At 44.2% G+C, this 21,686-nt stretch overlaps 1 protein-coding gene and 1 pseudogene across 3 annotated transcripts; one reads left to right on the top strand and one right to left on the bottom strand.

The window, feature by feature from the left end:
• Nucleotides 1-1,434: 1,434 nt before the first annotated feature.
• On the bottom strand, nt 1,435-12,330 carry LOC136483605 (protein CELLULOSE SYNTHASE INTERACTIVE 3-like). 3 transcript variants are annotated; one of them, XM_066480715.1, is made up of 7 exons: nt 12,128-12,330; nt 10,035-10,162; nt 6,661-9,712; nt 3,121-5,665; nt 2,405-2,859; nt 2,101-2,217; nt 1,435-1,995 (listed from the first exon to the last, which is right to left on the bottom strand). In XM_066480715.1, exons 2-7 carry the CDS (start codon nt 10,115-10,117, stop codon nt 1,834-1,836), a joined length of 6,414 nt encoding a protein of 2,137 aa, XP_066336812.1. In that variant the 5' UTR covers nt 10,118-10,162; nt 12,128-12,330; the 3' UTR covers nt 1,435-1,833. The 3 variants fall into 3 exon arrangements, with proteins under 3 accessions (XP_066336812.1, XP_066336813.1, XP_066336814.1); XM_066480716.1 differs by lacking the exon at nt 12,128-12,330 and adding an exon at nt 11,425-11,537; XM_066480717.1 differs by lacking the exons at nt 10,035-10,162; nt 12,128-12,330 and adding an exon at nt 9,791-9,890.
• Nucleotides 11,820-21,686, top strand: part of LOC136479555 (eukaryotic translation initiation factor 2 subunit gamma-like) — a 31,900-nt pseudogene continuing 22,033 nt past the window's right edge.

Raw genomic sequence — 21,686 nt, 5'->3', positions numbered from 1 at the left:
AACCTTAACATTGATAAAATCAAACTAATATCTTCCTCCAAACCATAGCCCATAGTTCTCAAACATAATTTTCCTCCTAAACTTAACTCTCATTCATAATATTCCAATCTACCATTCAAACGAAAATAAAAAGTGCGTCATTACCTTGAACGAGGCCGAGGAGGGAGGGAGGCGGCCGGGGAATGGAAGGGAAGGGAGGGAGGCGGCAACGGAGGGCCGGTTGCCGACAGCACTTGGGAGTGGCGGGAGGGCGCGGCGCGGCGGCCAGGCAGGTGGACGCGGCGGGCGCGGCAGGCAGGCGAAACTGGGTTGCGGGCCTTTTATCCGGCTCTGTCGCGCCACGGATTAGGGCGCGTCACTGACGCGCCAAGATCGGTGGCGCGGCAGCCTCTACCATGTCAGCGGTCAGCATCGCCCGGTCTTCGCCACGTCGTCCTCCCGCCGCGCCACCATGCATGGCGCGGCACAGACTTTTCGCCGTGATATGGCAATAGGCGCGGCCAAAAGTGTTAGTTTTGAAGAAGAAAAAAACCGTGTTAGATTTAAACTTAGTTTACAAAATGTGTTAAAAATAAAATTAAAAAATCATCAGGGGAAGGTCTGGTGCGGGACTGCGTGTGTTGCTCGGGGAGAGCGGGACAGGGGAGGGGACGGGCCACGGGCCTAGGAGATGACGAGCCTGAGCTCGGTTCGGCCACGAGAGGTAGAGCCTGATGAATTTTGTGGCTGCTATAGCGCCGCCGTACGAGGAAGAAGGAAGTGTCAAACTGGCATTGCACACACAGGCGCGCACATCTGTGCTAGCTGTGGAGTCAAGTCGCGAGGAGCACCGGACAAGAGCAACAAGAATGGAGTACTAGTACTCCTGCAGACTCTACCGCGCGCGCCCCAGCGAGCGGCGGAGTCAAGTCGCCGGAGCATCGTCGTACTCCTCCCATGGTGGCCCGATGATCGCCCAGAGTGCTCATGTGCTGTGAGTCAGACCTGCCGACGCTGGTAACCAACCATGCATGGTACAGGTACTCCTACATGTCCTGTCCTGTGCACCAATAATTTCATTTCCTGCTGGCTGCATCACTTGTGCTTGGCTGGTACGTGCTACCTGCACGCTCAAGTTTCGTCAGGCACGGCACACTCTGCGACCTTCTCTATGTTTGGCCAACAAGTACCGACTACTACAGTTGCGCCATTCAAATGCGTCAGCATGTGTGACTGTTGAAACATTGCTCCAGGCTGCTGCTACCAGCAGTACGTACTGGCATGTGGCATGTTTGGTTTGCATGCTATGATGTTACCAATTAACGTGAGAACAAAAGCTATGACTGGAACAAAAGCTAGAGCTGAAACGATGCGCATAACATCTGTCCCCAAGGGTGGAAACTAAAAACAATTCAATTACCTCCTAAAATCAGCTGTGAATTAAAAAATCAATGCAATTGACTCGCCTAATTTTCCCGCTGAAAACGGTAGGGCTCAATTCAGGCAACAAGTGCGAACAACGGAAAACACACACCCACGGGAACAAATATCACGCCACACATCACACAGAATGTTACTGTCAGTAGTGTTTGTCCGTACTCACACCAATCTAACACTAAGATATAATTACATTAAATAAATTCACCTGTACAAAAAAAATTACCCGGGTCCAAAACCTGTTACAGCAGCAAGGCTAACAACCCGAGACGACCTCAATAATTGAATGATGGCACGGGTTATCTAAGGGTCTTAACTTTTCTACATATATAAATAAATGAATTTGGATGATTATGGGGGGCTGATTTACATGGAAGCCAGGAGTATAAGGTTGGCGTCAGGTAAATCAGCCATATGCTACATACTGTTGTCGTTGGATGGCCTATTCGACCATACGATTTCTATCTCTAGGGTTCTTGAGCCGTCCTTACCGCCGTCATGGCTGAGGCTGAAGAACCCGCTGTATACACCCTCGGTGACAACCTTGTCGATCTGGATGGTGACTCTTCCGAGCGTTGACTGCAATGGAAAATATCAACATTTGAGAAATCACACAAAAGAATCACAGGCAAGAAGCCAAGAACCAAGAGAAGAAGACACCATCCTTATGAGTTATGACCATACCTTTCCAAATGTATTTTTGCTTTTGCATATGATGTAGAGCTTCTGCCCTTTAGGGGCAACGTCAAATAACCAGGTGAAACCCTCGTTCCAAGCTGGGCAGATGCTGTGGTTTACCACCTGACGTTCAACACAAACATCAGTAGCCAGAGGCTAAAAAGATGTTAACTAAATAAAATACAACATGCAGCAGAGCGGCAATCCCAGTCTTGCAAGGTACAGCAGCTGGCAATACTGGGTTTCAGAGGAAAAGAACCAACTGCACCACAAATGAATTATATTGAGTAGAATTATCTACAAGAATTACCTTAGTTTGCCTTGGAGGACCATTTCCTATTTGCAGGCAACAAAATGCATTTGTACCCCCCATTGTCTGTTTCAAATTATTCCCACGAATGATGGTCACTGTCAAGCAACCAGGCAAGCAATGCAGCAAACTATCGGCTCTCTCATGAAAACTGGGAGGACATGTCTTCATAAGCATCTGTAGTACAGGTATGGCCTCAGCTGAAATCAGGGACTGGGCTTTAGCTATGTCTTCATTCATTTGCGGCCAAGATTCTTTAAGCAAGCAAAGGGTGTCAAGCACACTCTCCTGGGCAGCCTCATTTCCATCCTTCAAAGCACAAACCAGGTGTGGTATGCACAAGGTTGCCGCCTCAGAAAACCGTACCTTTTTGAAGTTGCTGAATATCACATATATGGACTTCAGAATAATTTCATTGATAGTTGACGTAGACAGCAGCTCTCTCTCTAAGGCAGCTGCAACAAATTGCATTTGACATTAGAGAATAATCAACTCAATCCATCAGTAAGCATTATAGCACCATAAAGCATTTGCAATTTAATCATTCATAACTTAATGCATCTGTTTTTATTAGATATTCATGTCTATAGTATCAAAGTCAAAATGGCAAATGAAAAACCATTTAAGGGCATGAGACCTCACTCATGAACATGAAGAAATACACATTTGAAATAAAATATCATGGACACAGTTCGCCATAAAGATTGCCGACTCACCAGTGAGAGATCTGATAAGCTCATTCGACACGTATTCTTGCAGTGTATGATTTGAAAATAGGTACTTGATTAGAAGAGCAGCCTGTCCTGAAATATCCACATTTGGTGAAAGAAGCAATTCTTGCACAACCAAAATGCCCCCAGCTTCAGCAACAGCGCGCCTGTTTGTCCTGCTGTGCATCACTAAGCTTTGCAGTGCACAAATAGCAACTGTTGTCATGTCATCCGTAGGCTGGTCCTCAAGAAGGCTTACAAGAGCACGGCAGGCAGACACAGAGTCACTTGCCCTAGCAAGTGCTTCATGCTGGAAAATGTCACCTAGTGCAAGAGTCACCAGAAACTTTGCTAACTGGTTCTTAGACTGAGGGTCTAACAGGTACTGTGAGAGAGGAGCAATAGCATACTTGGCAACTTTTGTTTCACGGACCCTTGAATTGTTTATCAGCGCTTCAAGCAATCTTGCTGCAGATTCATCACATCGATGGCTCTTCAGGAGCTCCAAGAGTGCACGTACTGCCCCAGCCTCAGCCATGGCCACAGCACAGCGTGAGCTACTTTTCTCTTGAACAAGTAGAGCACTGAGAGCTATCGTGACGGTACTCTCCATGGTGGAGTTCAGCAATCTCACAAGTACAGCCATTGAGACTTTGACATAGTTGTCAGAATTATAACGCAAAACATTGCATAACACAAGTGCTGCAGATTCCCATAATGCTTGACTTGGCTGAGGATCATCCTGGACAATTACCTTTGAAAGTTCAAAAATTCCACCTGCATCGGCTACTGCCTTGGGCCAACTCTGTGAGATGTTTTCAAGTGCTTTAACTGCAGTTTGTTGTAAGCTCAAGATTCCAATACCAGCAAGCTGCACCAAAGGAACAACTGCATTTTTGGTGGTGATATCCTGTTGAAAATGTTCCTGTTCTAGAAGATGTGAGAGCACCTCAGTGCCAAGTTGCTGAATTGCTTGAGAGGGAGATTCAAGAAATGATATTAAAGGCTCAATTATTTGACTGGGAGTCAACTTCAATGCTGCTAGACTCTGAGGTTTCTCCAGAATATTCACAAGTGCTTGCAAGGCACTGTGCTGGTCCCACATAGTAACATCAGGGCGACGTAAAAGCAAGAAAAGTGGCTCCACCATTTTTGCAGCAGCAGAACTTTTAGCAATGCCACTGTTGTTTGTCAAAATGCGAAGCAATTCAGCAATGGATGAACTAACAGATACAGGAACATCAAGAATCATATCAAGTGCATGCTCAATGATACCAGCTTTAACCATGTCAAGCTTGCAGTTTGGACGGTCCTTGCCCAACTTTATGAGAGCACCGATACATGCTTCAGACAACTGATAGTTTGTACCAGGAACAAAACTGACAAGAAGATCAATAACTTCACTAGTTGCAGCAACCTCTGCATTGTAGTCCTCATCCAGTAATCTGTTTAGAGCACAAACTGCTGGTTCGATAGCCAAACTAGATCCTGATGTCATCAGTGATATCAGGGGTTGAAGACATTCTGTTGCAATTGGTGATGCACGTACAGTTGAGTTCTCAAATAAAATATAGCAGAGTTGAGCAGCATCTTTTTTAAGCTCCAGTGACGAACTGAAGGATAAAATTTTGTAAAGATTTTCAATTGTGTTCCCTTCTACATCGAACATAGCAGAATCCTTAGAGATAGTCCCAGCAGAAAGCTTGATAAGTGCACCAAGTGCTGCCTGCTGTTCTATTTCAGTTCCTGACCCAAGCATGTCAAGTAATGGTTGAATAGCTTGCCGGGCCACTTCGGTGTCCCTTATATTCTCTGCATCAAAGAGTTTCTGCAACGTCCTTACTGCACTAAGCCTAGAACTTCTCGAGCCCAAACGTAAGACAGCTACCAGCTGATTTGAAGTGCTGCGTGATGATTCATGGTAAAGAAGATCAGGATTACTGTATAAAATCCCTAGCAAATTGGTTATAGTAGTTTCAGTTGAGTCTTGAGGGCTTAAAGATAGATACTTAGTCAAGGCATCTAAAGCTCCAGCCTCTGCCATAGCAACTTTATTTGCCTCACTACCTTCCGCTAGTTGAGTCAGAAGGTGCAAAGCAATCAGATGTGCACCTGGCCTGTCTGGCATTGGTTTAAGTAGATCCACTAGCAAGGGTATGGACCTTCGAGCGGAAGCACCAGTGCAGACATCTTCAAGCTCAAAAAGGCTTCTCAATATTATTTGACTTGGATTGTCTGCCAACTTGAATTCTTTAGCCATTGTAACAAGGTTTGGCATATCAGATTCTACCTGTCCGATCAATGCTACAGCACCTAAAACTGCACCAGAATTTGCAATAGCAAGCTGTATACCTCTGCTCCCAGTGGAAACAAGGCTAGCCAGTGCTTGAGCAGCAAAGTATTTACCGATGATATCATCAGATTTTAGCAAGGATGCTAAAGAAGGTATTGTTCGTGTTATTTCAGAAGATTGAACAACCACTGAATCCTGAAACAGAGTAGCCAACAGAACGGCGCAAGTCCATATATTTTCTGAGTCTTCATACTGTTCCTGTAACATGGAGCAGCTATTACAGCTTGGAAACAGGCATAGCAGTAGAAACAGTAAAATATGGAAAAGACAAGTAATGCAACAAAGAATGAAAGTTATCTGATCTATGGAATGTAGAACAATTCAGCTATGGTAAGTAGACCGCCCTTGCTTGTTCTGTTCTCAGCAGTCAGCACCAATTGAATAGTAAAACTAGTATGTCTAATAATATTTATATACACATCTGCATCTGGTATCTAAGCAATGGAGTTACCAAGAACAAAGGGTGCAAATCTGGAGCCTAGCGTTTTACTATGCAAGTTGGCATATGAAAATGAAACAGACAGGCAGACCAACCAAATGCTCTCATCTTGCAAAATATAACTTTTTATCTGTGGGTGTATGAGTGGACTTCTGTTTCTAGGTAGGAACTTAGCATGATGATTTTTTATGTATACAGGAACTTTGGGTGGAATCATAAGCAGCATGGAGAAATCATTTCAACTCTTTACTAGAATTTGTCAACTAAACGTTTTAATAACCAATAGTCCAAAATTTAAAAGTCATCATTAGTCTAAAATGGCCATTGGTTTTCTTTTTAATATGTAACATGAAAGACTAGTGACACCATATATAGTGGTGTTACTTGTCAGCAGGTCACCTAAAATTGATCAACAAGCAGCCTGTTACAGGAACCAATTCAGAGTAAAGAAGTCCTTTAGACTTGAGTTAAAAACATAGAAAGTGGATGGACATATGAAGTGACCTATCTTTCTTATCCAGCATTACTCAAAACGAGGATGTAAAAATACAGGAAAACTTAGACCTAATACTGTTTGCATGCTAGTCACGATGACAATTCGAAATGGATCTAAGATTTTCACATTACCAGTACATCTGATTACTCAACACAGCAGTACAGCAGTTTGAAGCAGAAAATATCTCGAATTTAGCAACAAGTTACTCAGATAGAGTCCTATGAAAACAGAAAAAATAAATAAATGTGAAACATGCACCTGTCTGTTAGCAGTATAGCTAGCAAGTCTATCAGATACTGCATCAACGCCATTGAGCTCCATAACAGTATATTTACTCCTTCCATGATGAGAACAAATCAGTGAGAGCAACCATAGTGCAACAGTTTCTTCAGAAACCTTTCCAAGTTCAGGCACACTCAAAACATCCTGCTCATAACTAAGCAAACTTTTTTCCGTGCAAGGTTTCCAAATTTCAATGTCTAGGGATGTTAAAGAGGAACGTTGCTTCAGCATATCAATGAGTGCAGATATCAGATTCTTCAGAAGTTTTGATGCTTCAAGAACATCGATCGACTGTTCTATGCTGTCCCTCATTGCAGATATGAGGATGACTGCACTGCTGATTCTTATTTCCATGTCATTTGACTCTACAACTCTATTAGCAAGAGAAGTGATGCATCCTTGACTTCTGTTTAAATATTCACCAAGTAGAGAAGGTCGGCCCTGACAGAGACTTGCAAGGATTTGAATGGACTTATCTTGAACAGGTGGAAGCCCAATACTAACACAACGAACTAAAGGTTCTAAGCTTTCTGGAAATTCAAGAAAACCAGTGCATAGAGGGGGGCTATAATGTGAACCCTCCTTTGTTGTAGCCATCAATGTAAGAACATCAAGGGGTTCCAAATTTGTAACATTGTCCAAATTGATGCCAGATAGACATACCAACAATGCATGAATTATAAAACAGCACTGCGAGTAATCTGGGAGAACTTCACTGAGGGGAAACTGGTTGACCAACTGACGAAGTGACCGCGACGCACTAATCTTGCCTTCTAAACTCCCCTCCTTGAGCACTCTAGTCAAAGCCAAGACAATGTTGTCACCGAACGCTTCTTTAGCAATCTGTGCATCTGATAGGAGATTTGCTAATGCAGCAAATGCTGTTTCAGCAACATCAATAGATGATGTCTTTGCCATCTCTATAAGAGGTCGCACATCACCTTCAGTTAAGCAAGACATTTTGTTTTTTGACATGGAACTAGCTGAACATGAAAGTGCTCCTAAAGCTCTGGCAGATTGTGTGGCAATCACTTGGTTTCCACTTGTCAAAAGCTTCATGCATGGCTGGACAATTTCATCAATTGCCAAGACATCACAAATATCCTGACGCATAGTGAAAATATCAGCCAACACAGTTGCAGCAATCTCCTGTGTTTCTTCATTTGATGATTCAAGAACAAGAACTAGTGACCTAAGGCCTTTATTAGCTGGGGCTCCACTCTGGATAAGAGCTCTCTGAGGCGCCAGCACAAGGACATGCCCAAGAGCTGTAATGACATGAGCCTTTGAGCTCAATGAGTCACTGAGCAGTAATGCTAGTAACTGATTGATCGTAGCAGAATCTGCTGATCGTATCAGCTTCTTGAGTGCTTTAACTGATGCCTCCTGTCCACGAGGGCTACCACTCTTTAGAAGCCAAATTAGTGCCAGAACAGCCCCAGCACTCTCAATACATGCCCTGATATCATCACTGTCAGAGCACATGCTCCACATGATGTAAGCTGCATCCTCCTTTGCTTTTTGAGATCCTGTTTCTAGTAGTTGGACAAGTGGAGGGATACCTCCAGCAGCTGTTATTGCCCACTTGCTGTCATCTACTTCATCACTCAAGATAGCCAATAAGGAAACTGCATATTCCTGCTGCTGCTCACTGGAAAGCCCAAGTAATGATATTAGCAACTGAACCCCTTCTCTCTTTCCAAGAGCCTCCCATATTCCAACACCATCACAACACAAGCTAGTTAAGGCACGAACAAGATGCTCTTGAACATCAGCAGGAGCCATGGTAATCAGCCCAACAAGAACCTTCTTAGAATTAGAGTGATCAAGCCTGTCAGAGAGACAATCATTCCCATATAGACTTGCTAAAGCCTCAAGAATACGATCAAGCTTGCTGTCATGAGATTTTAGGAGCACAACCAAAGTATTTTCAATCTCAACTGGGTCAAAGGATTTACCATCACAGCCATCAAAAACCATCAATGAATAAGCAAGTGCTCCAAGAATGTCAGCAAGGGGAACAGGTGACCGGGGTGCTTGGCAGAGCTCACCAAGGTAAAGCATCAGAGAAGTTGTTCCCCCACAAATATTTGATAAAGCACGGACAGCATGGCTTTGTAGAGAATGACATGTCTCACCCTGCATGCATTCTTTTGAGGGCGCTACAACAGCTCCAATCAGAATAGGAAGGCCTCCTGCATCCACCACAGCTTTCTTTGCAATACTAGACTTGGAAGACAGGGCCTCCAAAGCATCAGCCGCACTTTCACGAACAGAAATGATATTATCTCGGTTTAGAAGGTGAAGGAGAGCCTTAACAGCCCCAGCATCTATAACTTTGGGAATGCTATCACCAAAAGCAGAGATAAACCGTGCCAATAGAGAGGCAGCATTCGACTGTGAAGCAGCATTCTTGGATGAAAGAAGACCAGTAATAATTTCAACACCTCCAGCTTCAAGTGTGGCCTTCCAGTAACCATCTTTGTCCCCACAGAGATTCCTTAAAGCCCCAGTCACAAAGCCCTCAACTACTCTATCTTGGCGAGACCTAGGATTAAGCAAGTCCCACAGAGTTGGCACAACACCTTCAGTCACAAATATTTTCCTGCCTATGTGATCATCTGAAAGCCCACCAGAAGACACTTCATAAATAGCTTCAGCAGCAGCCTTCTTCGCTTCAGCAGATTCAGACTTCAAAAGAGAGATTAAGGGTGGTATACAGCCTCCTAAGAGGACCCTCACACGCAGGTCCTCTTCCTTGCAGAGTGCACTAAGTAGAGCTGCAGCATTTACTTTTGCTGCAGATGACCCAACTCTAAGGGTAGATATAAGTAGTGGCATTGCCTGAGAATGGCTACCTATCAAAATCCTTGCCTCCTTTTTTGCTCTGGCCAGTTCAAGTAACCTTCTGGTTGTAGCATCCTTCCCTGATGGAGATACCATGCTAGCATGGAGGTCTTCCAACAATCGAGCAACAGTGGACATTGCACTTTCAGGATCATCAACTTCTGCCAGGTCACCTTTTTCCCTGTGGAACAACAAATAAGTAACAAGTTATATACTATAGTTAATAAAAAAGGGCAGACCCAGTGCCGGAGGCTCCCACATGAGTGGGGTCTGGGGAAGGGAAAAACCGAGGCAAGCCTTCCCCCCCGCAAAATCTGCGGAGAGGCTGCTTCGAACCCATGACCTGGTGACTCAGTGAGACAGCTCTCACCACTGCACCTATAGTTAATGTTCAAAAAAAAATTATTTCAAACTGCAACTAGTCAGTTAATCCGTACTCATATGAGTAAGCTATTTCAAAACATTGGGAATGAGTAACAGGTCAAAACAGGAATATGTTATACCTTGATATAGAAGATGATGTTGATGGTGCGGGTGAAGTTGGTTCTCTAGAGTCTCGAGGTTCTGACGAGTTGAAATTTGCCATGATTAGATCTATACCAGCTTTACACCTTGAATTGTTTTATAATTCCTACAGGATAAAAATGGAAGTAATTAGCATAATGAATAATAGTGCCAGCCTGTGTCATTTTTGCATTGACATAAAGGAGAAAGAAGGAAGCAAAAGGAAAAGAGGCATTCCCACTTAATCGTGCAATTACCAAGAGAATAATGAATTAATGTCCGTTTTAAAGCATGCAGCCAGATCCTGTGGAATAATGCATTAATGCATCATAACACAGTCAGATCCAGTTCTAACAGCAAAACGAAAAGGAGATAGTAGACCCTCTCAAAAAAAAGGGGGGGATAGTAGTACCATAGCTTAAACATAGTTCAAGGAAATACTACAAAATTCAAGATTGAACCAACAAACTCTCTTGTGACCGTGGCTAAAAATTTCAATCCAAATCTTCTACAAGATCTTCAATCTCAACTAGAAATGCATTAATTTTGGTCCATGTAAAACATGAATAAAAGGTTCTTTTTAACCTCAAATCATCAAGTTTCACAAAATCTGGCACGCCGCTTCTGAGTTCTGACAATGAGATGTAGTTGCTTTTATAGGAAATGATCACCGGGAAAGTAGTCAAACACATGAAACATACACGATAACCAAAAATCATGTGAAATGGAGGCATGAAATGAAATTCCACGCATGGTAGGTTCCATGGTAGGCTGGTGGCTTATATCATATGTTGTATCACAGCCACCAACAAGCCCACCATTGCATGGATGGGAAATGAGTCACGTGCAACCACTTTTACGTGCAATTGTATAATCATGCATCCAAACAATCTGATACAGTTGGATCATGACTTGCACTTGAGTTGTACTCAAATGTTTGCACATGTAGCAGCACTCACAAGTGAAGGAGATGAGAAGCACAAGCCCCAACGCTTCCTCCAAGACAGTCCTTTCAAGTAGAGTGTTAAATTTGTTATGGGACAGAAGGTATGTGGATGAGATTTATTGAACTATCTGTAGTTATACGTTCATCAACCAAGCTACTGATTCCACAGGCAACACTTCCTCTTATATACCTTAACTTCAAGAGCACTATGACTATGACAGAGCCAATCCCCCCAATTCTTGAGAGACAGCAATCTCGAGCCCTCACTCACCCAAATTCATGAGGCTAGAAGGCAGGAGCAGCATCTATCATGGACTCTTTCATTCTGTATTTCTGTTCTGTAGATAGTACCATTCTAACTAACCAAGGAAAAAGACTTGTACATTTCCTTAGATGAGGGCAACCGCACCTGACAGACACCTTCAGGAAACAAACAAATATACCTTCGCTAGCTATAGAATTCCTGTAGAATTGTGCCTTCCCCCTCCTGAGTCCCAACCATCTCCTCCCTTAAATCACTCCACTCTGGCACAGTGCCAGTGACACCCACACCCACCACCGTCCACCGAATCGGTCAGGATCACAGAAACGGCCAAACATCAAGCCCTCCTCCACCTCACCCCTACCGACAGAGCCCCCAGGCGTGAGATCTCGGCCGCCGCATCCAACATTCGGCTACCAGAAAGTCCAACGCGCGTACCGTCGCGCGTTGAAGGTACAGCACGACACCCCGCCGCCGGGTTAGTGGTGGGGCGGTTGGGCTGATCTCTCCCCCAGACCTTCAATCCCCGGCGGTGGGTGGGTGGGGCGGCGGGGCGCCGCCGGCCGCGGGTGGCGGATGCGGCTGGTGGGCGCAGTCAGGGCGGGGGCAGCACGTCGGGCGGGCCAAGGGAGGGCGGCGAAGCAGTGGCGGTGGGCGGCGGGAGCGCTGGCGGAGGCTGGGATGGCGGTGGTCGGGCGCGAGGACGAGGGCGACGGCGACGGCGAGGCAAGAAGAGGATGGTGTCGCGCGGCCCGTGAGAACCCAGACGGGTCGAGCTCAGCGAAGGCACGGTGGTCCCAGGCGAGTTGCTACAGCTACAATTGGGCGAGCCCGCCCCACGCGAGATCGACGGACGGGAGATCGAGAAGGGAGCGTGGACTCACCGTCGGGGGGTGGACGGCGGTGCCCGGCGCCGGCGAGTGGCGGGCGGCGGTTCGTCTGGCTCCACTCGCTCGCGCACTGCGCTGGCGGGGGAGTGAGAGATGTGAGGAGCTGAGGAAGAGCGAGGACGGGACGGGGTGCCTTTTTTGCGGGTCACTCCTGTCGTTGTCGCGTTATTTCGGAAATGGACAGCCACCTAGGTGTTCAAGGGCCAATTAATTACTGTCCACTTTGGCCGTGGACAGCTCCGATACGGTGTAGTACTACACACTACCTGTAGCACAACTGCACAAGTAGTATACGGAGTAACTTTCTTTGGAGGAAGCTCAATAGTCACATAGTAGAATGGTACGTAGTTCTTCAATACTTATTACTCAGTTCCACGATAACTTACATTCTAGAGTCTTCACGTTAATCAATGCTAGAAGAAAAAAAAAACGTAAATACCCTTACTCCCTCTGTCGCACACCACGGCCATCTCCGCCTTCTCCACCGTGGACGTCCCATCGCCGCCGCCCTCACCATGCGGCAAGCAAGATCCGCGTCTTCAACTCCTTCCACATCGGCGCCGTGGATGAGGACGGCGCCAAATCGCCGCCGCCGCGCCATGTGACCCCTCCACACCGAGCAATGTGGATGAGGGCCGAGCCGGATCTCCGCCATCGCGCCATCCGCGTCCCCTCCGCATCGGTCGTAGTGGATTAGGGACACGTTGATGAAGGAGAAGAAGGGGGAGGGGGCACCGACGAAGGAGAAGATGAGGGGCGCCAATTAGGGAAGAGCATCTCAACCCCATATCTTATCCTCCAAGCAGTGCCTCCTCCATGCCAATGAAGGACAAGCGGAGAAAGGAGGCATCGGATCTCGTCGCCCATAGCCTCGCCGGTGGAGGAGAAGGGGAGGGAGTCGCCAGATCTCGGCCACCTTAGCCGCACCACACCGATGGAGGGCAAGAGAAGGGGTGCGCGAGGTGTCCGCTGGTGCAAGAGAAGAGGAGGGTGGCGTCGATGCGGGTGAAGAGGAGGGCGGCATCGATGCAGGTGAAGATGAGGGCAGTGTCGGTGCGGGTCAAGAAGAGGGCAGCGCCGATGGAGAAAATGAGACAGGGATGCCGATAATGGGAGGGGGCGATCGAGCGGATGGCCACACACGATGATGTAGTCATACGGTTGTTAGGTGGGACCCACGCCTATAATGACGCTCTTCTAGGACATCTTTGAAATGCTAGAACGACAAATACTGTAGGACTGAGGGAGTACCATAGAAAAAGATACTATATGGTATTTTGGACACATTAGTGATGAAGCAAAATGATCTAAATGATTCCTAAAACATCGATGAATAGTGTCAAACAGTATCATATAATACCTCCGCAATGCTAAACGGTTCTAACATGTCTTCTTTTTGGGGTTAAATTTTGAATAATATAGTCTTACTTTAGGGGACTAAGGGAATATGCCATTAAGCGTACGTAGGCATAGATAAAAATAGGACGATGGCTAAGTAACAACTCTCTCTCCATTCTAAAATATCATTATTTTGGTTTTGTAAGCCAAATTTTAAGTTCACTCAAGTCTAAAAAGAGAAAAGTACAAACATCTGTTGTATCAATAGGTAAACTATAGAAATATATTTCATAATGAATTTAATGTTACATATGTGATATAGTCAACATCATTATTTTTTCTTAAAATTTTTGATAAACTTAGTGTAGTTTGATGACCTAGGACAAAACTAGACTAGGGATATTTATATTTTAGAACGGAGGAGTATATACAAAGTAAAACCTATATATATACTCACTTTTTTAGGAAAAAGATTATACTCGGTAAGCTACCCCAATATATTTTGCTGAACTCAAAGCACTAAACGGTGGTTTTGTTGTCCCGATGACGATGATCATGGTCTCAGCTAGTAGAATAGTGAGATGAAGGAGTATAACAAGGGCAAAATATGAGTAAGCGAGGTATGCTGCCATGGTTCCTGTTTGGATTTACATAGCTAATAATTAGCTGCTAAAATTTAGCTAAGATTGATCTAAATAGGCACCACTAATAGCCAGCTAATTGTTAGTTAGGCACCTAGCTAACAACTATCTAAGGTGGATCTAAACAGGCACCACTAATAGACCAGCTAATTGTTAGTTAGGCACCTAGCTAACAACTATCTAACAGCTATCTAATCCTTCTAATACCAGCTAATAAATGCAAAAATATATTTTTTTACCCTCTTGCATATCTATATCTATATCTGTATCTATATCTGTATCTGTATCTGTATCTGTATTTGTATCTATATGCTCTGCTAATAACCTTACTTTTACCCTCCCACATATCTATATCTATATGCTCTGCTAGGGCCTCTAAAAGCTGAAGAGCATTGTAGATAAAAAACATAAATATATTAACGTTTTAGCTCTTGCATCCAAATAATACCTAGCTTGAACTATTAGCCGGCTAATATTAGCTACTTTTGAGAAGCCCATTTAAAGAGGCTAAAACAACAACAAAAAATAGTGATAGATTCTCGATCACTCATCCGTGGACAGTAGCATATCATGAATCAAACCGTTGGTCCTACTAGCGAGGATGAATGAACTGATCTTTGTTTCATGAATGGATATAGGGGCTCTGTGTTCATCGTTCCATGCTCAGAGTCAAATAGGTATCATGTTCGTATTTCAAGTATACCTAATGCATCCCGATGAACTTGCTCATGCATATGGCCTTAGCAACCATGTTCCCATGAGGAAACGGGAACATGAACATGAAACGGAAACAACTTGGGGTGTTATTTTATAACGTGGGTGAGAACGTAAATATTCTCGTTCCCGGAACGTGGAATATGGGGACGTGAAACGTGGCCATGTTCCCCTTCTCAGGCGTGGATAGCTCGTGTAATTTTATAAGACTATGGGAAATAACGAACTTGGCAAACCTTAGATTTCATCTCCAACGACCAAAAAAATTCAAAGTAAGGTCTCTTCACAACGAAGCAAAGGGAGGGAGGGATGTTCTTGCTGGTAGAAACGACAAATCGTTGGTTGGTAGGCCGATTCCGTGTGATTAGCACGCCTCTCTTTGCTCTAACCTCGAGCATGATCGCGTGAATACCAGCAAAGCAAAGGGCCGCTGCGTAAAATGCGCCCCGAGCCTCACGCAGCGGGAAGGGAAGGAACGGCCCGCGCTGGCGACCAGCAGCCCCGTACGTACTGGACTGGTCGGTGAGACATCCCCCAACGGGTCTCAAACTGACATATGGGTTCCACCTGGGCGCCCGTTGACGTGGGGACCGAGTGTCAGTGTCTTCTCTCGGGAATTCACTGGGCCGAATTGTCTGCGGAGTGGCCGTCAGGCAGGCGGCATGAGCGATCGGGAATGGACGCTTTTGGTACACTGTAGGGTTTTTCTCAAGAGTTCTCCTGAAAAGCTGTGGCCAAAGGGTCAGTTTAGTATAGCTTATTTCTGTTGAGCTTTTATGAAGAGTTGGTTGTCTGTAAAGCTGTGGCCAAAAGAAGATGTAACTAAAATAAGTTGAGTGTTTGACAACTCTGACTTTTTTTGCAAGAAGCTTGTCTGCCACATGTGTGCAATGACATGTATGCCTCTGATGTGTGTAGCAACTTGTTTTAATGCTGAATAAGCGTGGAATACATTTGCGATATCAGTTAATTGATATTTTCATTTGAATTTACAGCGCAAATTTAAGAAAAGGAAAAAAGTCACAATAGTTTAAGAAAAGGAAAAAAATGGAACAATAATTTAAAATTACATTCTTCAGGTTCCAGGGCCAAAGCACATACGCCAATTTCTCTAAAATACCAAAAGTACCTATGCCCAGACAAGTCTCTAACCTAGCTAAAGCATCTACATCAGTGCAATAGCAATAGAATCACGAAAAGCACCCACGTCACTGTCATCTCTTAGCACACTTGAGTTATCCATGGAACACTGAATCTGCTACACTATCTTCATTACTGTAGTTTTCAAAGTCTGCATCATGTATGGCACTGTCTCTAATGAAATTATGAAGAGCCATCATTGCGATTATGATTTTCGATTGCTTCTTTACTGAATAGTTAGGCATGTTCAACAGAATGCGCCATGAGTACTCCAAAGCTACATTCAATCACGTTTTTAAGGGATGAATGTGCATAGTTAAACACCTCCTTTGATCCTGTTGGTTGGTGGTCATGTCGCCATTCAGACACATGATATCTTTGACCCTTGTAAGGTGCAAGAAATCTTTTTTTATTAGGATATCCTGAGATAATACTTACCTACATTAACAATGTGTTAGTATAATAGATAATTTATACACAAGTACAAATAGTCTTTTTATGTGTGGTGCTTGCTAGCTTTTTCCTCACGTGCTCGTAAAAGCACTGGCTCTGTGTGGACCCGGGTTGTCAGTGACAGCGAATGTATAGTTTTTGTCACTTGCCACAGACTGTTGTCGGGCCTGCCTGACAAACGGAATAACTTTTTTTATATATAGTATATAGTATATTATAACTTTAGAAGGGAAACCGTAGTAATCTTTAGGAAAGGCCTAAAAGATGCCCATGTCTCTTTTATGACATTTACTTACCACATTTCTCCTATTTAGATCCGTTACCTGCTAATAGTTAACGAGCTAAATAATTCACAGTTAATATTAGCTGCTATCACAGCTACAAATTTGAATTCTATAGGCATGTTATATTATTGGTATGAATGAAATCAATGGAATATACGGATATACAACACATAGGTCTTGTTTGATCATATGCGCCCTATTCTATAGCTCATGGCCCTGTATTTTTCAGCGAACGAACAATGTTTTTCTCAACGAACAGTGTTTTCCTCTCACAACAAAGAGGAGGAAAACATAGTTCCTTCACTGAAAAGTTTTAAGTTCGGCCACTAAACTTTAGACCATAGCTCTTGAAGCTCCAAACATATAGTCTAAAGTGATCTCTAAAGTTTAGCTAATCTCACAAAAAAGTTATTAATTCATTAGACCACACAAGTGAAACTAAAGTGATCTAAAGTTTAGCTATTAACTTTAGCCAACTAAACTTTAGCCATCGCATTCAACACAGGTCCATAGTCTTTCTAGTATCTAAAGGGTACGATATTGTTTTTTAGTTTCGTTCCATATTTTTTTCAAACCGAACATGCTCTTCTATTGATACAACCTCCATCGGTTGTTAACCCACAATGTTCACTACTTAACAAAAATACAAAAGATGTGAAGGAATATTTATGTTGATTAGTTCAATTGTTTGCTTGATCGTTGCATAGAAATAGGTCCAAAGTGGTATTTTGATACAAAGTTGAGAAAATTCATAATATAGGTCGTCTTTGGACCAAATCTCAATCAAGAACTGTGATATTAAAGCCATGTTTGTATCAAAAAGATAGTAGTTAGCTACCAATAATTAGTTCCTTAGATCCAAACAAGTCTAAGTAATAGTTTAGCTAATTGTTAATTGAGTACTCAACTATTATTTCATTAGTTGAATCAAAGTAGCTAACAATAGTTGTGACCTATTAGCTAGATAACTATTAGTAACTAATGGATCAAACAGACCCTTAGTTGGGCAATATGCATGGATTGCATATTTGGATTATATATTAAGGTCCTGTTTTGAATCAAGGAGATAATTGTTAGTTGCTGAAAGCTTTAGTTTGGTTTTGGTGAATTGATGAAACCCTAGGTACTAACCTATGTGCTCTAAGTGAATATGAGTTAGGTTAAGTGCTTTCCAAGTGGTGGAGCAAATGATGAAGATCATGATGATGGTGGTGTGACCATGGTGATGATCAAGAGCTCGGACTTAGAAAAGAAGAAAGAGAAAAACAAAAAGCTCAAGACAAATGTGAAACTTGATTGGAACATTTGTGTTTTGGTGATTGAGATACTTAGCAAGTGTGATCATTTTTAGGATAGGTAGCCATACTATTAAGAGGAGTGAAACTCGTCGTAAAATGCGGTTATCAAAGTGCCACTAGATGTTCTAACTCATTGCATATGTATTTAAAGTCTAGTGAGTGCTAACACCCTTAAAAAATGTTTGTGAAAATATGCTAACACACGTGCACAAGGTGAAACACTTGGTGGTTAGCACATTTGAGCAAGGGTGGAGAAGTTGGTGAAGTGGAGGAGCTGTCCCGGGATGATCGAACGCTGCCTCTGGAGTGATCGAACTCAGCCCCCCTGCGTCTGGTCAGTGTTGCAGTGAGAAGCGCGATTTCAGCTTTCAACTGGACGCTGAACAGTAAAAGTGACCAGGCACATAGGGCCTATGTCCGGTCATGGGTGGCGTACGCTGACGTTGGGCTAACTCACGAGGTAGAGAAGAATGGACGCTGCGATGCATCCAATCGTACACGAACGAACGCGTTCGATCGTCAAAATCCTTCTCTGGAACGTCTCTAGAAGTGACCGAACTCCGCGTTGATGGAGCGTCCAGTCATTCCCTCGGCGCGTTAGGTTAGTGGATCAGGGGCGTGCGCGCTTGAGCAAACTGTGTGAGCATCGGCGTGTCCGATGGCCTTGTGCGGTGCATTTGGTCTCACTTTAACAGTGTGGCTCTGTGTTTTGACCGTTAGAGATGTGCGACGCTCGTTGAACATGGGGGACACGTGGCAGCGGATGCACGACCAGACGCTGGGGTGTCTGTGTTTGATCGATCTGATCGGCGCGTCTAGTCGCATCGTGAAAGCAGGCAGCAAGGGGCCAACGACTCTATTTCGAGAGGACTCTTTTTAAGTTGTGTGGTCGGCTCTTGCTCACCCTCTTGGCTATTTGCATTGACATAGCAATTTTGTGAGCTTAGCCAAAGCCCTCCCACTCATCTCCATCATAGATTCATCATCTTTGTGAGATTGGGAGTGAATCCAAGTACATTGCTTGAGTGATTGCATCTAGAGGCACTTGGTGATTATGTTTCGCTACGGATTTCGCTTGTTTCTCTTGGTGGTTGCCACCACCTAGATGGCTTGGTGCAGGAAGGATCATCGAGCGGAGGAAGGTGCTTGTCTCTAGCTTCGATCATGGTGATTGTGAGGGGTTCTTAACCTTTTCCTGGTGGAGAGCCAAAAGGTACTCTAGTGGATTGCTCGTGGCTTGTATGATCCTCATCTTGTGTTGGTTGTATGGCACCAGATTACTGGATAGACGTGTGATGCCTATTAGCGTGTGAACCTCCAAGTAAGTGATCGCCACAATGGGGACTATCTTACCGGCAAGCAAGTGAACAATAACAACAACAACATAGCCTTTCAGTCCCAAGCAAGTTGGAGTAGGCTAGAGTTGAAACACACCAAGAGCCCCAAGTCATGATTCAAGCACTTCAATAGCTACTTTCCAAGCACTTCTATTCAAACATAGATCTCTAGGTATATCCCAAGCTTTCAAATCTCTTTTTATTGCCTCCCCCTATGTTAATTTTGGTCTTCCTCTACCTCTTCTCATATTATTAGCTTGGCTTAGGACTCCACAATGCACTAGTGTCTCTGGAGGTCTCCTTTGGATATGGCCAAACCACCTCAACCGATGTTGGACAAGCTTTTCTTCAATTGGTGCTACCCCTAGGCGATCATGTATATCATCGTTCCGAACTCGGTCCATTCTTGTGTGACCACAAATCCATCGCAACATACGTATTTCTGCAACACTTAGTTGTTGACACATGTTGAATCTTTGTAGGCCAACATTCTGGTCCATAGAACATAGCCGATCTAATCGTCGTTCTATAAAACTTATCTTTTAGCTTTTGTGGTACCCTCTTTGAAAGGTCTAGTTTAGTTTTGGTGAATTGATGAAACCCTAAGTGCTAACCTAGTTTATCAAAAGTGATTATGAGATAGGTAGCACTAGTCTAAGTGGTGGAGCAAATGAAGATCTTGACATGATGATGGTGATGCCATGGTAATGATCAAGTGCTTGAACTTGAAAAGAAGAAAGAGAAAAATAAAAGGCTCAAGACAAAGGTATAAATGGTAGGAGCCATTTTGTTTCGGTGATCAAGACACTTAGTGAGTGTGATCACATTTAGATTCGATAGCCATACTATTAAGAGGGGTGAAACTCGTATCAAAATTCAGTTATCAAAGTGCCACTAGATGCTCTAACTCATTGCATATGCATTTAGGATCTAGTGGAGTGCTAACACCCTTGAAAATGTTTGTGAAAATATGCTAACACATATGTGCAAGGTGATACACTTGGTTGTTGGCATATTTGGGCAAGGGTGAAGAAGATAGAGTTGAAAAGAAGTTAGTCATGATGGTCACGCAATGACCGAACGCTGGTCTCAATAGGACCGGCGTGTCCAGTCAAATGACAATGTGAAGACGATGGCGTCGGTCTTCGACCGGACACTGACAGGGTGCATCCGGTCTAGCTGATGTGGTAGCACATAGAAGAGTCACCATGTGACCGGACGCTAGGTGAGTCCAGTCGAGCATGATCGGACACGTCCGGTCAGGAAAAGTCGTCTCTAGATGCTTACTGGAAACGACCGGACGCTGGGGTTCTGCGTTCGGTCACTTTGAGCTGTTGCATCCGGTCATCACATGACCATTGAGATCGAGCACTTAGTATTTGAAGAGAGGGGACATGTGGCACACATCGTGTGACCGGACGCTGAGGTCCAGTGTCTGGTCAATATGACCGGAGCGTCCGGTCACCCCGTGTTGTGCCTAGTGAAGGGGTACAAAGGCTCTATTTCGTGGGGACTTCTATTTAAGTCCCATGGCCAGTTTAAGCTCACCCTCTTGGTCATTTTGCATTAACATGGCAACCTTGTGAGCTTAGCCAAAGCCCTCCCACTCATCTCCATCATTGATTCATCATCTTTGTGAGATTGGGGAGAATCCAAGTGCATTGCTTGAGTGATTGCATCTAGAGGCACTTGGTGTTCGTGTTTTTACTGCGGGATTCAGTTGTTGTTCTTGATGGTTGCCACCACCTAGATGGCTTGGAGCAGCGGAGGAGGATTGGCACGAGTTGGTAATTGTTCATGGCCATCTTCGATGATTGTGAGGGGATTTGTACCTTCCCCGACGGAGCACCGAAAGGTAACTCTAGTGGATTGCTTATGTCATTGAGTTACCTCACTTGTGGGTAGGTTCTTGCGGTGTCCAATTGTGTGGACGAGGTTCGTGCAACACCTCTTAGCCACCGAACCATCAAGTGTTGGTCGACACAACGGGGACGTAGCGTGTTGGCAAGCACATGAACCTCGGGAGAAAATTGGTTGTCTCTTGCCCTTTGGTATTCTCTCGGTGATTGATAAAGTATTTATCTTGTGATTGGTTCACTCCTCTATGCGGCAGTATAATCACCTCACTTACTCATTTATACTCCCACAAACTAGCTATATCAAGCTCTTTAGTGTAGCTAGAATTAAGAGCTTGCTTTGTAGATTAAGTTCATCTAGTGGAGCTCTTTAGTGTAGCAATTGTGAGAGCTCTTAGTGAGTAGTGACCTAGTGGATTGTGTGTCTAGTGATCATAACAACTAGAATTATTGGATAGGTAGCTTGCAACCCTTGTAGAGCTAGAGCAAGTT

This window comes from Miscanthus floridulus, chromosome 9, assembly GCF_019320115.1.
Source record: "Miscanthus floridulus cultivar M001 chromosome 9, ASM1932011v1, whole genome shotgun sequence".
Taxonomy (NCBI): Eukaryota; Viridiplantae; Streptophyta; class Magnoliopsida; order Poales; family Poaceae; genus Miscanthus; species Miscanthus floridulus.
Note: the sequence above shows the minus strand (reverse complement) of the source record. Positions and strands in the feature narration are given on the sequence as shown.

Bases quoted from the DNA above. Each gene is read 5' to 3' on its own strand.
- LOC136483605 (XM_066480715.1), bottom strand. From the start codon at position 10,117: ATGGCAAATTTCAACTCGTCAGAACCTCGAGACTCTAGAGAACCAACT. The intron at 5,666-6,660 runs GTGCATGTTTCA...TCCATGTTACAG, and splicing joins GCTATACTGCTAACAGACAG to GAACAGTATGAAGACTCAGA. The intron at 2,860-3,120 runs GTGAGTCGGCAA...AATTTGTTGCAG, and splicing joins GCTTATCAGATCTCTCACTG to CTGCCTTAGAGAGAGAGCTG.